The 12,863-nt window shown below is 34.6% G+C and overlaps 1 protein-coding gene across 1 annotated transcript in view; it reads right to left on the minus strand.

Moving 5' to 3' along the window:
* The window catches only part of KDM4C (lysine demethylase 4C), a 236,854-nt gene that overhangs the window by 64,209 nt on the left and 159,782 nt on the right, over positions 1–12,863 (minus strand). The window contains exon 16 of the mRNA XM_088537506.1: positions 3,164–3,219. Within this exon, the coding sequence (XP_088393632.1) occupies positions 3,164–3,219 (56 nt within the window). The remainder of the gene's footprint in view (positions 1–3,163; positions 3,220–12,863) is intronic.

Raw genomic sequence — 12,863 nt, forward strand, 5'->3', positions numbered from 1 at the left:
AAGAGATGATCAAAATATCAAGCAAAAATTAATTTGTTAATAAACTAGTGTCAACGAAACATTGAGCCAAAGCTCTTCCCTTGCTAGTTATCAGTACAAGAACACCAGGTATTTGCTTACGGGGATTTGTTACTGTTCTTTTAAATAATATTTAATAATCCTAACAATAATAAAAATTAGTGGAAATCCCATTGTAGTTTGAGTTTTAATTTTATTTTTCCAGGTGCCTTGTGCATTTGATTTATGAAGTGCAAAAGCATTTGCAGTTATGCTATCCATATGTGTACATAGCCCATGCTATTTCATTTGTGAGCAATTTATCACCTACAGCATTCTGGATTAAAATTATTCAGACTTCTGTAACTATTCTTAGATAGCACTCATGGTTACAGGGTCATGCATTTATCAAAGCATATGCTAGTCGGACCTCCTGTTTCCAGACACAAAGGCATAAGACCTGCACACTGATCAGGCCATCACTGAAATGCCCAACACGAACTGTAATCAGTGAAAGCACTTGACAAGTGCCTAGGATCAGTGCTACACGCCAGACATCGATCCAACTTTAGGGGACCTGTCGGACGAGTCTGGATTATGCTATGTGCCTCCTGCCTTTTACTCTCATTAGGTAGCACTGCTCTATCCTCCAAACACAGACAGCTCAAAAAAAAAAAGATAAAACAAAGCCTAACTAAAAAAGTCAGTGAAAGAATTAATGTTTTAAAGTGCATATGATATTAAGCAAAAGCCAACATAACAGCATTTTTATTAAGAAAAATTAGCTTTGTGAGTCTACATATAAAATCTTGAGAGATGAGAGAGGAGGTAAGTGATAACAAGACAGAAATGAATTCCCCACAGTCTAAAGAAAGGTAGACATCTCCTTCCTTAACTCTAAAATTTACTTTATACACCACCCCTCCTTGTATACCTTGCCTCATTACTCTATTTGCTTGTTTTCCAAGCTCCATATCCTAGCCTCATTCCACCTGCTACAGACCACATTACATAAACGTCTTAGCAGATCAGCAGGAATGGGGGCTGGAGTCAAAAGTGGAAAGAGTCAACATGGCAAAGAGGAAATCTTTTCTCTTTCCTACACTAAAGACTGTTGCTATTTCAAACAGTCATATCTACCAAAAATACCTGGAAGAATATAAGAAATAAAAGGACCAAGCAAATGGCTGCCATGTGATATTGAAGTTACATTAGCCAAACTGTGATATAACCGCTGTATGCAAAGACAACAGTGACTACCAGCAAATTATATTATTCAGCCCAAATGAAAGTAAATAGATCTACAAGTTCTATCATTCCATTATTCTGACCATTTTATGTTCCAACTTATGGAAAAAAAAATCTTGGTTGCAGATTTTTATCTGTTAGTTTCTCTTCTTCACTGCCTTGCAGCATAGAAAATAATAGTGCCTTAATACCGGGTGTCTTACCACCTAAGGTTTATTGGGACTGAAATGTTATATATAAAATAGATCTTTAATCCATCTGCATCTTAAACTTTTATAGATCTGTTATCTCTCAACCTGCCAGGATTCAAAACAAGTATTGTGCCCCTCAGGGAAGAGGCAATCTCAGCTCTCCTGAGTGCCAAAGATGTTACCCCCACAACCACTTATGATGCACCAGCTATTAACTATAACGTCCATCCTGCATCTGTAGTCAGTATTTTCATCAGGAGAGAGGACGGAGGGAAAGAGAGAGAAGGAAGGGAAGACGTAGGTTGGATTTTACACTTCTTGGGGAAAAAGATATAACTGCAACACATTCACACAAGTTTGGAAAAGTAGGTAATGCTTAAAGAGATATGAAGGTCTGGATTAAGTGCAGATCAGGAACTCTGTGTTGTATAGCAACTGTAGTGTTATGGAAACAGGAAGCAAGAGCAGAAATACTTCTACATTTCTTCCATTTCTGAAATCTTTAACAGAAACCTACAGAAGGAGGTAATGCAAAACCAAAGACTTCAGTTATGTTTAGTTTGCTTCAACATCTCTTGAGGGATTTTCTTATGAATAAATCTTATGAAGCCCATTCCTGAAATATTTTATGTAATGCCTGAAAAAGATGTATGTGTTTTCAAATGTACACCATTCGATGCTGTCAGCAAGCATCACAAGAAGTGCTAAATTCTACTCTTTCTTGCTTTTATTTTATTTTGATAAGAAAAGTAGTTAATAATGTATTATGGGAATTTAAAGTAGAATTAAATTGCAATTGAGTATTTTCATGAGCTGGTCAAAACATTCTTCAGTTTGGTAACAATGCTTTTAGAGGATAAGAGCTGGCTCGTAAGTTTCAAGTAAAACCTTCTATTCACTGGACAATTTAAAAAACATGCAACCATTTTCAGATCACGGAAAAATCAACTAATCCAGATAAGTGGAAAAGCATATTACGGATAGATGATCTCAGACACCTGAACTCACTTCTCAATGTATTCCAAAGTGTTAAAATATATACAAAAAGAGAGATGTGCATTATACTGTCACAGTTACAAAGACTATTCAACTAATTATGCAAACATCCATAACATATAAACTGTTCCACGACTAAGCTACATTTTCTGTTTTAACTTTTAGGATTATTTTATATATTGTATTTTCATCAAAACGAACAGAAAAATATTAGTTCTGTTAATAGTAGGATGCCAACAAAAATGCTACTTTTCAGAAGGTGTGTTAAAAATGTTTTTAAAAAACACATCGAATCCAGAATAAATTTTAAATGATTCTAATTAATTAATGTGGAATACTGGTTTCTAACAAAAGTTCAGAGGTATTATACTATTTTATAATTAACAATTTTCAGGACTAAATAAGGAAATATATATATCTTCACTATTTGGTAAGACTTGCTCATGCAAACAATCCCAAACGAATTCTCACTTGCTTTCTTTAAAGAGTAATCAGCAGCATGGAATCTGGAACAAGTAAATGTATGCAAATAATAAAGCAAATGTACATTTTAGCATCTAACTACTTTCACGAAATGTCAGTGGCACATTTTATTCAAAGCAAATTTAACTCTTCAGTAACTTAAGGGGACATGATTGAGTAATGATATTTGCAAATGCTATCTAAATGAGATTGGATTGTGAATAAAGTTTTTAAAAAGCATGTACATTCTTGAAGTATACATTACTTACTTCTTGTCAGTAGTTTGCTTTAACGCTCCACCTCTCAAATTACAGAGACAACATTCCTAAAAATAGAAATAGAGGAAAAACAAGTGAGCTTTAACGACTTGTTGCAAATCTTTTATTCAGCTGATATTAAGGATATGCAAATAGTTATTAATTACTAGCTTACAACCTCACATTTATAGGTATTACAAAGATATAACATCAAGAAGAGTAATACATCAAAAGATCTAAGGAAAAATAAATTTTAAGTATCACTCAGACGAACTAACAGAATTAATGAAAGACATTGCAAATGAAAGGCATTCAATTAGTGCAGCAACTGAAAGGTTGGAAATGTCATGCAGCTCACCAAGTTAAAAGAAATTATATATTATTAACTTAATAAAAATTCCTGGGAAATCTCTTATTTATACTCTACAGATTCAATTTAAATACCTCGAATATTTGTTGCTTCCGCCAGACCAATCTCTAACTTAGAAACTTACAGAATGATTTTCTTTTTCTTTGCAAAAATTCCTTTTGCTGGGGAATAAGTTTGCTGCCTTGATGGAACTTCAGTCAAGCTCCATCTGCTTTCAAGGTACTCAGCAAGGCATATTTCAGTGATTCCAGAGAAAACGCCAAATAACATTTTTTTTTTCTTAAAACTATGCACTTATACAAATGCACAGCCCTATTTATTCACCAATCATCCTCTCTCTCTCTCTCATCTATTCCTTCTTTTCCTTTCCACTTTTCCTTGTGCCTTTATTGGGAGGAATTGGAAAGTCTTTATATTGCTACTTACTTTTCTTCTCCATTTTGTTGATCTCTACAAAGAGCAAAATGCACAAAATGAAGTCAAGCTATTACATCTATTCATAAAGAAAGAGGCCTAAGTTTATCTCATCTTAAAACCTCTAATGATGGAGATCAACGTCTGCCAAAAATCTAACTGAATGCTTTACTGTCTTTCCTGTGAGAAAGACCTCACACACCAACAAATTACCTCCTTGCAACAAATGAACATTCCTTGCAGTTTTAGCGCATAACTTTTTGTCTGAATCCAGGGAGAATTACTAACGCCTTTCTCTTTTAGAGCACCTTTTTGTGTACTACGATCTTATTGAGGAGATGTGGGGAAGAACAGTTCTGTAGAGGACCTGCAAGAGTCCTAGAACCGGACTCAACATGTTCTACAACATGTTCTAATTCATCATATTAAGACAGTTCAGAGTCTTTCAGACATTCAGGTTTCGGCACAAAAAGAGGAAAAAATAGAAAATAAAGAGGATGTTATTGCACCAGTGAGTGCTTCAACTTGCACTGCTTGCAACTTTTCAACAGAGGAAACAGTGTTTTTTTTTTAAAAAAAGAACTTTTTCATTTGGCTGTTGGAAAATAAGTCAGTCTATTCCTACCAGAACAGGCATTTTTACTCAGTTTGTACTTTTGTGAGGTTCTCTCCCCAGATCTGATAAATCCTGCCTTGTTCTAAGCCTAACCCAAGAAGACAACCCAAGAATTTCACAGAGTGGAGGAGAGGAGGAAAGGAGAGGATGAAGGAGGGACGAATCATAATCAGTCTCAAAGCACTTCTTTGACTTGTCTGCACAAGCATAAGCAAGAAGGGATCAAGACAAGCAACTTCCTACAATTCTAGATTCACATGCCAATTATAACTAGTTTAATGTACCACCTCCTATTTTTGTTTCAAATCATAAGTCTATCACATGATGCTGTTGAACGATTGAATTTTCCTTTTTTCCTTTTCCTTTTTTTTTTTTAATCTTTAAAATATTTGCAGAGACTCCTTATATAGCACCCCCTTGCTATACCTGTGGATACACAAGTATACTCACAATATTGTCCTAAAATCTGTGAAAAAACATTACTACCTTATCCTGAATAAGACATTTTGGCTTCACGAACAGCATTCAAGTGGTGAAGTTTCTGGAGTACATAAAGGTGAGGTAAAAACTTTTCTAAATTAGATGCTAAATAATCACATTGCTTAGGCTTTAGACACTTTAATTCACTTCATGATGAGCTGATTCTGATGTGAGAAGAGAAAAAATTCACTATACAGATGAAGGGCAAAGTGCACCGTTTCCAGTGAAGTACTTTAAAATTCAATACCTGAATAATACCAACTTATTTTGCTTTGTCTTTTAAGAAAAACATCAGTGCAATCCCTTGCTGAGTAATTTGCTGATGCAACAAGACAGAGTCCAAAGTGCCAAAAAAACTTCCACAAATAAATTAAACTAAAATAACATACCAAAAAAATCCATATCAGATATTACTAATATATTTCTCCTGCGGATTTTCCATCTCTTAAACATCATAAAAAACAAGAATTGAGAATTATATACTGCAAGAGCCATTAGGAATAATCATCCCCATGCTACACAAATCTTTGATGGCAGAAACTAAGGACTAGGCAGTACAGAAAGTTTTTGTTCTCTGGTGGATATAGACTGTTACAACTTAGACCCTAAGAACTAGAAAATTTCAGCAGTGTTTATAGCAAACCTGAGTGAGAAGCCACATCGACTAAAAGCCTATGAGATCTATTCCTCAACTCAGGTCTGCACTGCAGAATATTCTCCTGCCCCCACCCGAAATGTTTTTATACAGTTAAAGGAAATAAAAATGTACGGGGCTGGATATTGACTATGGTGAATAGTAACATTTAATCAATCTGGAAAGTTGGAGCAAGCTTATACTTGATAAATTTTGAACACTAAAAATAACCAGGAAAAGAATGATTCAGTGAAAGTCATTATGTATGTAGCAAATAGAGGAAATTATTTGTTCATTTCTAGCCACCTTTCCTCACATAGTTCTTCTCCCAGCATCTATTTCCTGCAGGATTGTTTAAACACATGTCACATTTACTGACGTGCTAAGCTCGTGCATGCCACAACCTTCAAACTCTTCTGCAGCAACTGCCCGTACCTTGCTCCAAACCCCTGTATCTGTGCAAGTAACTATTCTATTTTCACTTTCTTGCATTTTTCTCTATTTAAATATAATAGGGAACTTAAACATAATAGGGAAAAGTTCAAGAAAGTGAAGTTTGATTATCCCCCTAGAATATTTCAATAGTTCATTGTGATGTTGTTTGTTTCTGATTAATCTTATTGCACAGGCTTCATTAAAAATGGTTGTTCGGCTTGCGAAAGAGAATAGAGTTTGAGAGGCACCAAGAAAAGCATAAATAGCATGGAAAGGGTGATTGAGTACTTCTACGCTAGGCTGCTGCTAACACAGGGGACCAAAAAGTAGCAGATTCTAAACAAGCAAAATTGTTTTCCTCAAGTTTACCATGTGTGGATGCTAAAGAATGCTTGCCTTAGAGACATATTCTTCCTAGGTAACCATTTCTGTCTATGCTGGACACAAGATAACAAGATAGAATAGACTTTGGTTTAATTAATTAAGACAGATCTTAGGTTTTTATGTAAGCTCACATTTTAAAACTTAAAAAAATACTTTTTAAGATGCCTTATTAAAGATCCATAGATACTAAGCACATCCCCAATTCCTCAGCACTGACAGGATTCAAGAAAATAAGTAACTACACTCTACACACATCATGACGCATAAAAACACAGCAACAGAGTCAACTGAACTTTGAATCATCAGTTTACACCATAACAGCTACGTTGTTATCATTTAATTTTTGCGTGCTTGTAAGACTACTGGTCAACTAAACAAACAAACAAACAAAAGGATTCACCGAAATACAGAAAAGCAGATTTATTTAGCAGTGGTATCAGAATGAATCATTTCAGGTAAGCCTGGATTTTGGCTGGTGGTTTAAATAAATGCAGGTACTGATGATGTTTGTAGCACTTTAAATAGGACACTGTTTACTCAGTTAATGACGTATTTCCATTCCTCCCTGTTAACTATTTTTCCTGTGCCTCTACTGACTCTAACTGGTATCTGAAAGCATTTAAGAATCTAATTATAGTGCCTAGGATAGGTAATTCTTTTTTTTCCAAATTTTCCAGCAAGAGACCAGAATAGTTGCTTTCAAGAGTAAACTGTTGCAAAGCTGTGTCAGAGTAATACTAACTTACTGGTCTCATTAAAAAGTAGCTGGATGGGAGAAAATCCACAACTAATTAAAACAGACATCTAATCTTTAACTCTGCCACAGCCAAGTCACAACAATACAATTTGAATGGCTGAAGCTGAAAAACAATTTGTGTTTTTTTCAAGACACTGTGGCAGGCTTTTAGAGGGCAACCGTTGAACTCAAAACAGATGCCCTTAGTCTTCCACCTTCCTCCTCAATTGGTTTGTAATGCTCAAAATATCATCTCCCAACATCAACCACATGAGCACTTGGGTATGGCATTGCTCCCTTTTCTGCTGTCTCTTTTCTCTAGTTTATTTAAGCCCAAGTCCTATATTTTATATTTGCACAAACAGCAAAAGGCTGTGGTTTCTATTCTTCTTAATATTATTATTTCTATTTTTTTAAAAAAACATCAAAGAAAAATGTTACTCTGCCCACAAGAATAAAACATTATCTTTTTTTTTTTTGCATTTTGTAGATACTTAATACTGATTGAACAGGCTAGCTAATTTCATGAAAGAGAAATCCATCAAGAGTTGCTGTTCATTTAATGCACAGACACTACTTCAGCTAAGGCAGATACAGAAACTTTGAAGGCAGATTCAAAAACCTTGAAGAAGGTTCTTGAAATTTGAAGGTTGCTGCACTTCAGCGGTAAATGAGCATTTTACTCTTTCTGATGTATTAAATCTGTTCAAGTCATTCAGGTGTTTGTTTCAGGGATGGTCAGAAATTTCCTTCACAGTCTACAATTCACATTCTTAGACAGCATCAGGACACACAGTGTTAACTCGTCTCTGCCGTATCAAAGACCATTTTTACAAATATTGCTTGTATCGTTACTAGACTAACAGCAGAACAGGAGAAAAAAATACTCAGTCTCCCTATTCCCATATAGTCCACACATAGTACCATTTAAAAGACATCTATCTGCGTAAAACTTGGGGAAAAAACACATTGAATTTTTTTTTTCTGGTAGGATAAGAGAAAGAGAGATGAAAAAGAAAAAGGGAGAGAAGGGAAAAGGAAAAAGAAAAAACAGAGAGAATGAAAAAGAGAAAGAGAAAAAGTTGAAATCCAAACCTTTCATACTGTAGGCAAATTTTTATGTTGAGCCGAATAATCTCCCCCTAAAAACATTCAAATGCTTTTAAACCTTTGTTAGCAGTATCAGCCTAAAAATTAAGACAGTGTATACTCACATGAAATGAATTACTTTGGCAGTTATTAGGTCAAAAAATAGAAGTTTGTAATAGAAAGAAATAAAAAGAAATGCTGACACAAATTTAACTATTCCATTGAAAAGCGCACCACTAAAATAAGACTGTTCACATTCATTATTTTAGTAGAATGAAATAATGTTCCAGTGGACTCTTCTGAAGATACAGAAATGTCAACGCAAGGTAGTGTCTAATTTCTGGGCATGAATATGGAATGTCATTAAATACCACTTTGTGAATGCTTTGCATAAAGGAAGAAAAAGAAAGGAAAAAAAATAAAAAGGCTTTAAGAAGTCCTTAGCCTATGTATTCAAACTTAAACAGAAATTCCAAATAAACTGAAAGCCTGCATACGAGCGGTAAAAACATAAAGCATGAAGCAGTTCACCTATTCACCTACAGGAAAAGAATACTAAACAGCTGTTTCACACTTGCCATTACTATTCAGCATAGGATCCTTGAAATACATATGGTGTTATAATCAGAGCTACTGGTGAGATGAAATGCAGAGCTATTTATGTAATGCTAAGGACAGTACAATTAGTCTGCAAAAAGTCATGAAGTTTCCATAGCCTTATTTACACCCAGCTTACTATGCAGCAAATAATCCAAGTTCATTTAATTATTCCCCATATTTCTTACTTCTAACTCTTTACTCTCCAACTTTATTCTCCCACTAAATAATGAGGGTATTGTGTTTATGCAGTATAGCTACTAGGTGACTACATCCTTGCACACGGTACAGTACATTGCATTGCCTATAATGCCAGTCATTATTCTTCCTAACTTCACTAACTTTCTCCTGCTGAAGCATTTAAGATTAATGAGGCATTTGTTCTCCATCAAGACACTTTGTATGAATATAGTTACACTTCCAGAAGCCATGCAGATGACTTATTTAATATTATTTGATTTTTTGTTGTTGTTTTGGGAGACTGATTTATCACTATTCTGGGGGCCGTAACAGAGATGGATTCGGTATCATTCTTTCTTTTGCCAATAATCATTATCAAACAGGACCACTTGCATAGTAGAATACAAAGACATCCTTGAAAGATGAAAAGGATGACCATTTCAGATTTCAGATTATTTTAGAAGTTGGACAATAAGATTATAGATATTTTTTAATAATAAAGCCTTCTGATCTTGTGCACATTTCTAATGCAAGAACTGGTATTTTAAAAGGAATGTGGGTACATGAGTCCCACAGTTCATTTAATCTCAGTTTCAAATACGCTACAATAGCCACAGTGTTTTGGAATACTCAACCTGAACGAGGTTATTTAGCTTGATGAATAAGGTGTTCTTTTTCCTTCTTTCTATATAGAAACCAGAAGACTAGGAATAAGAGGAATATACATATAATATATACAATACACTCACTCTCTAGTCCCTTAGGCAAAAAGAGGTTTTGCAAATAAGTAGTTTTCATTAATTAGAGCTCTCCTTCCAGTGACATTTAAAAAGCAAATTAAAATACAATTAAATATCATATGTACAGGAACAGATATTGAAAAATTTATACAAATCAAAAGTAGATTAATAAAAAATACATAAGTATGTAATTCAAAAGTAGCATAAAAGTTTTCAGCAGAAGCTTGCTGAGACAAAGATAAATTGCATATTTTAATAACTCAAAATAGTTTCCTGGGCAGTACTAAATTTAATTAAGCTATCATTTGTTAAAGATGACCAAAAAATTGGTTAAAGGGGAACCATATTTATCCTAAAGTATAAGGCTATATTCGATGAAAGTATCATACTATTTTAAGTGAGAGCTCTTAGGGGTAATTTAAGGTTATTCTTCAAGCTCTGAACAGACAGAAACAGATCCTAACATGATAAATAGGACCCCCAAAAAAGTACCAGCAGTGCTTAATCATGCAGACAGCAGCAGTGGGTTTCCTTAGACACAAAAATGCACTAACAGATTTACATTGTGTATCAAGCAAGTTTTTCTCCAAAGATACTAGACATTACTTTGTAGTGAATAAAAGTATTCAAATAGGGAATGAAAAAAAGAGAACAAGGGAAAAAAAAAAAAAAAACCCTCCATGTCTACTTAATCCTTATACTTCAAGGAGCAAGCAGCTCTTCTTCCGCTACTCCTGACAAAATGTTTAGTACATTTTTTAAAATCTTCAGCGAGGAAATTCTGCAAAATCTCCACATATCCCATTCCAGTACTTCACTACTTTTACAAACAGAAATTTAGAGAATTTCTTGAGATTAACATAAACATCTGTTGATTCAGTTTAAGGCTGCTACAACTCATACTGTTCCTAGTAGGAAGGGATGACAACTGATGATGTTCCTCTTTGAGGTATACATATTATGTTGCATTAGAGAACAGTGTGTATTTCCCTTCTGCCTTCTGGCTCCACTGAATAATTTCAATCCTTTTCAGCCTTCCCTTCCGGAATGATTAAAGTCTAGGAAGAATTATTGAAAGGCTTTTTTTTTTTTTTTTCCTTTTTGAAATGTCAATTTATTCCTCTTCCAGTCCATTCGGTCTAATCCTTTTTTTGAAGAATGTGTGCTCACAGCCAAACACAGCTCTTCAGCTGGGCTCTCATCAAAGCCAAAGAGAGCAGAAAGATTGCTCCTCATGTTTCCTTGGCCTTACTCCCAGTATGGAGTTCAAGCATCCCTATTTGATGCTTGGATGTTCTTAGACCAGTATAATGTGTTCAGTTTTTGACCATTCGGAGGGCAGCAAGAGCTCCTGCCTAGGGAGGCATTCCCATCTTTTATGCAAGCAGATGATAATTCCTCAGCATTTCATTTATCTCTGTTGAATTACATATAATTTATTTTATATTATTTCTTCAATACAGTAATATTATTTCTAGCCTCATCCTGCAAAATGCCTGTGGTCCTTTGTACTCACAGAAAATTCAGCAGTAATGCTTTATTCATCCTTTAATTTCATTGAAATATTGAAGTAACTCAAGAAAGGAATATATTTAATAATACTAGACAGTTGTGGAACAGTTCGACATACTCTGCAAATTTAACACCATGGAATTTGCCCATAAAATATATTTCCCAATCATCAGCTGTGTCATCTTAAAATGACTCTTTGTCGTCTTAAAAAGACTTTAAATGGACCAGCCTAAATTTGCATGGATGTTTCATAAGACATGAAAAGTAATTAAAAGTGGTCCAAGACCACTCAGACTCTGAGGCTTGAAACTGGATCCATATTATAATACATCTGGCAACTACTGCTCTATTTCCCTGTCTTGGATATCAAAATTTAAAGCATTACTAAAAGTCTGCGAAAATCAGGACATACCAAACCTTATGTTTATGCCTTATTCCCTGGAGCTATCACAGCAAAAACATTCAAATGGTTTGATATAACATGTTCTTAAATGCATACCCCTTTGCACTTGCAGCTTTATTATTCTATAGCTGCTTAGAAATTGATAGATCGATAATTTGGTCTTTCTCCTGAAACTCAAATTAGATTGACTACTACTGCTACTCTTGGTCGGCCATTTCCCCTCCTTTAAAAAAATACGTTATTTTTTCTGCTGCTGGCAGCTCTGTCTGCAAATTCTCAGACTTAATCACCAACAGTTCTGAGGCTGCTTCAGCAGTTCCAGAGTACCGACAACCCCCAATATTCAAAAAGAAAAATTAAGCTGGGTATAACTTATATTTGAGTAAATAGCAGAACTTCAAATACAGCCTTATTCACATCCTTTAAATATCCCCAGGATTTTTGTTACTTAGCACTGATGCCTAGGCAATTTTCATGTTTAGTATCTGTCGTTTCTAACATCTTTCAACTGATAAAGAACAGTTCACACTGACACATGAACAACATGTAGCAACAAAGAATACCTTGTATTCTTAGTAAATTTAGTATTAACAGGAGATGCCAGATTTATTGCCCCAATAAAAAGCAAAATGAAATCATGCACAAAAAAAAAAAAGAAAAAAAATAGGTAAATAAACAAGCAATACTAAATTAAAGTTTCTGAAAATGGCACAACTAATTTGCATGTTAGCTGCCTCAGAGACGATCTGATATAAGGATGGAAAATCCATTTTTTCACCACGTATCTATGCAGTCTTCAACATCCCAGCAAAACTTCCCAACTGAAGGTCAAAATACAACATTAAGAATGTGAATTTTATTCCACAGTTATTTCAATAAGGAACTCTCTTGAGGGCATCAGTTCAGGTCACCAGGTCACAGTTAAAAGTTTAAAAGAAATAGGAAACAGTCAGCACTATTTTTAGCTGTACATTTCTCAATACACTTCCAAAAACACAGCAATTCAGCTCAATATCCAATATTAAGCAAATTGTCTTTCTAACTGGGCAACATTTACTATCAAGTCTTTGCACCTAATTTTTGTATGTTCTTGACACTCTAGTTACTCTTCTACTACCTTAT

Source organism: Tinamus guttatus, unplaced genomic scaffold (assembly GCF_059628265.1).
Source record: "Tinamus guttatus ecotype Peru unplaced genomic scaffold, ASM5962826v1 Tinamus_guttatus_pri_ptg000794l, whole genome shotgun sequence".
Lineage (NCBI taxonomy): Eukaryota > Metazoa > Chordata > Aves > Tinamiformes > Tinamidae > Tinamus > Tinamus guttatus.